The 3,464-nt window shown below is 39.0% G+C and overlaps 1 protein-coding gene across 3 annotated transcripts in view; it reads right to left on the bottom strand.

Annotated features, from left to right (window-relative positions):
• The window catches only part of LOC138148280 (2-acylglycerol O-acyltransferase 2-like), a 167,536-nt gene extending 167,298 nt beyond the window's left edge, over positions 1–238 (bottom strand). For 2 of the 3 annotated variants that reach the window (XM_069070871.1, XM_069070870.1), the window contains exon 1: positions 58–237. In XM_069070871.1, coding sequence (XP_068926972.1) covers positions 58–148 — 91 coding nt within the window. In that variant the 5' untranslated portion in view covers positions 149–237. Of the gene's footprint in view, positions 1–57 lie in introns of all 3 variants that reach the window. The other variant, XM_069070872.1, reaches the window with a different exon arrangement.
• Between the last annotated feature and the right edge of the window lie 3,226 nt (positions 239–3,464).

The following is a 3,464-nucleotide window of genomic DNA, read 5'->3' as shown; positions in this document are numbered from 1 at the left end:
GAGAGAGAGAGAGAGAGAGAGAGAGAGAGAGGAGGGTGGGTGGGGGGACTTCCTTACTCAAGACTAGGAAACCCAACATCCATAGAATCACAGCCGACGTCTGCAGCGACCGCTCCAGCAGCACTGGGAGAGACGCTAAGGAAACCATCTTCCTTGCCGACACTGAGCTGGGAGCTGTCCCAAGTGCTCTTCTCCCCGGTCTGACCAGCGCAGAGACCTTAAGCACAAGGCTCTCATTCCAAAGGGCCGGACTAGACTCCGCCCAGGCTGAGTTGGCCAATCTTTGCTTTGGACGGAGATCCCTCCTAAGCTGTCTCCGTCTCACAAAAATCGAATAAAAGAAATGAGTAGACATTCCGGCTAATTTCCACATTGATTGGCAGAGCAGGAAACTCAGGTTGAAGGGAAATAATGTGTCCAAAGCTACACAGAAAATTGGCGACAGACAGAGGAACATGGAACACTATGTGCTAAGTGGGAAAAACAGTGCATCTGTGGTCAGAAGACTGGATTTAAATTCTACTTGTGTGATCTTACTCAAGTCAATTAATTTCTCTGGGCAACTCATTTATAAATGAAGGCCTTGGTAATAGTTGACTTTTACACATATTCTAGATGAATATATATCAGGATGCCCACCTGTGGCATCAGTATGGAAATCTTCATTTTTTTAAAAAAAGCAATTGGGGTTGTTACTTGCTCAAGGTTACACAAGCCAGTTATTTTTGTGTGGGTGCCAAGTATCTGAGGCCGGAACCGACCCCAGGTCTCCTCACGCCAGGGACAGGTGCTCCTTCCTCCCTGAGCCACCTGGCCACCCCCAGAAATCTTCATTTGTAAGGCCTAATCGGGTGGTTACAAGTTGGAAGTTTTTTCCTGTGTAACAAATGGGGGGGTGGGGGGGGGGGGGGGGGGGGGGGGGGAGGGAGATGCCTTTCCATTTGAGGCTTGGGTTCGTAACCTGGGGTCAGTAAACAATAAAAAATTTGGTGACTATTTCAATATAATTGATTTGCAATCCTATTTTATTTTATGCCAAAGGGTTCTATGACATAAAAATGTTTAAGAACCCCTGTTTTTAGCATTGTCCCATGAAACTCAGTGGTTTAAAGGGATAGTATAAATTTCCCCTTCTTTGGTTTGCCACTAGGCCTAGGTCAGAGTTTCTAAAATGGGACATGAATAACTATGTTAAGGGAGTATGGGGAATATTTGTTAAATATTATCTGATGTAAATTAACTGTCTTATTTTATTCCTTATGTGCATATACATGACAAATTCTAAGATTATATAGGATCATAATTCTAAAGGTTTGAAGAACCTTCAGAGGAGAGATCTAGTACAATTCCCTTTTTTAACAAATTGGGAAATTGAGGCCCAGTGAGGTTAAATGACTTTCCAGGTTCATATAAATGATGTCAGAGGCAAATTCAGATCCTCTGACTCCAGAGACAGTGATCTTTTAATTGGGAATATGGAAAAGCCCTATGCATGGCCCTTTCATCCTAGATAAAGGGTACAGGAAGGTTTACTAAACACCAACCAAAAGAGATTGGGAATCTCTGTTCAAGGGATACATTTACATTTTTGTTCTTAATCTATCTTTGCTTGTGTAAGACTCTACCATTTTTGGAAACCTGTGCCTGTTTAGGAGTACATTCTCAATGTACCTTCTTAGTAATGGTGACTTCTGAGTTGGGGTCATTGTTTCCTCCTCCTCCCCTGTGCCTCAGTAGATCTGAAAAAGGGAATATGAGACCTACCTAAATTAGTGATAAAGGACATATGAAGAAAGATGTTATCTGCAGCCAGAGAAAAAACTGATAAATAGATGTATAGAAAAATCTATATTCTTGTGTGTTTGTCTATTTGTGTCTAATGGTAGACATCTCTGGGGCAGGGAGGGAAAAAAAGGAAAAAAATAAATTTACATGATAATTTCTTTGCTTATTTGAAAGGAATAGCAAATTGTGCATAGTAAACTTACAGTTTCATGTTCAATCATCTTTTTCTATTATACTATGTTATGGAAATGCTTGTTTTATGCTCTAAATTAAAAATAAAATAAAAAATTTTGGAAAAGGAATATGTCTCCTTCTTCAAGGACCTAAGTCTTTCACCAAATCCTTACTTATACCAGCATTAATCATAGAAGGATGAATTGACCCTATACATATACATATACACATCACACACATATAATATATAATGTGTATATATGTGTGTATGTATGTATATATATATAGAGAGAGAGATGAATAAAATGAATGAAAGGACAGTAAGCAATAGATGGAACAGTTTCTTGGGGAGGATTCCACTGGCAGCTTCAGAACCTTCCATGTCTTTAACTCCTTTCATCCATGAGAAGAAAAAAGTAGAAAAACACTTGGAGTTGGGCAGTTAATAGGAACTATTCCCTCCACCTCAACTACAAGAGTAGAGACAGATGTTTTCTGTGAGGAAGGAAAACATCTGGGTGAGGCATCTGCAATGTCTCATCAACTGTAAATACTCTACTTGACACCTCATTAGTCTGATTAACTCATCCAGCTGTTACATCACCCATCAAAATCTCAGAAGGAAGGAGCAGGGCATCAAGAGATCATGTGCAGAATCATGGAAAATCTCAACACAGTACATCTCTAATATCACTGCTTTGGAGGCTCCCCCTCACAGGGGCAAATATATCTATAGGGCAGCCCTTTCTGTCTCACACTCTCCCTCACTCTCCTCACATGCTCCAGATCCTTTCCTATCCTGACAATTTACCTGAGTTATATCATTGGCACCCAGTAAACAAAGGTGGTATGCCAGTGATTAAACAGTTACTGAGCAAAATGAAATAAATCACATGACACCTGCTGCCAAGAAGCTCCATCATCTGGAACAAAAAATGTGCCCCATGACTTGATTTACCAGCTCCTGTTACACATAGGAAGTGTCTTTTCCTTCCCTGATATTACCACCCCTAAATTCTCAAATCCCCAAACTCTGGACTTCTCTTATTAAACTTTCTATTTATAAAACTACTGGACATTCTTGTGTCTCCTTAATGATATATTAGTTTCTTGACAAAATTAACCAGGCTTTTGTTCTCAGTTTTGAAGTTGTCTCTTTGACAAGGTATGATCTGGCCTTGTGATGTATAATCAATAACCCACTGATACTACTGTTAGTTCTAGAAATGCTAACTATAGTAATAAGACAAGAAAAAGAAATTGGGGGAATAAAAATAGGCCAAAAGGAAACACTATGCACTTTTTGCAAATGACATGAGTTTATTTAGAGAACCCTAGACTTGTGATTAAAATTAATTGAAGCAATTTATAACTTCAGCAAAATAGCAGGATGTGATATGAAACTACAAAAAATTATGTCTTTTTGTACATTTTCAACAAAACATACAAGGTAGAGATAAAAAAAAGGAAATTCCTTTAAAAATAAATACAGAATATTTAAAATG

Source organism: Petaurus breviceps, unplaced genomic scaffold, assembly GCF_028583685.1.
Source record: "Petaurus breviceps papuanus isolate PSGF00001 unplaced genomic scaffold, PetGlider_PUasm1.0 90823, whole genome shotgun sequence".
Taxonomy (NCBI): domain Eukaryota; kingdom Metazoa; phylum Chordata; class Mammalia; order Diprotodontia; family Petauridae; genus Petaurus; species Petaurus breviceps.
This window is presented reverse-complemented; position numbering and strand designations above follow the sequence as displayed.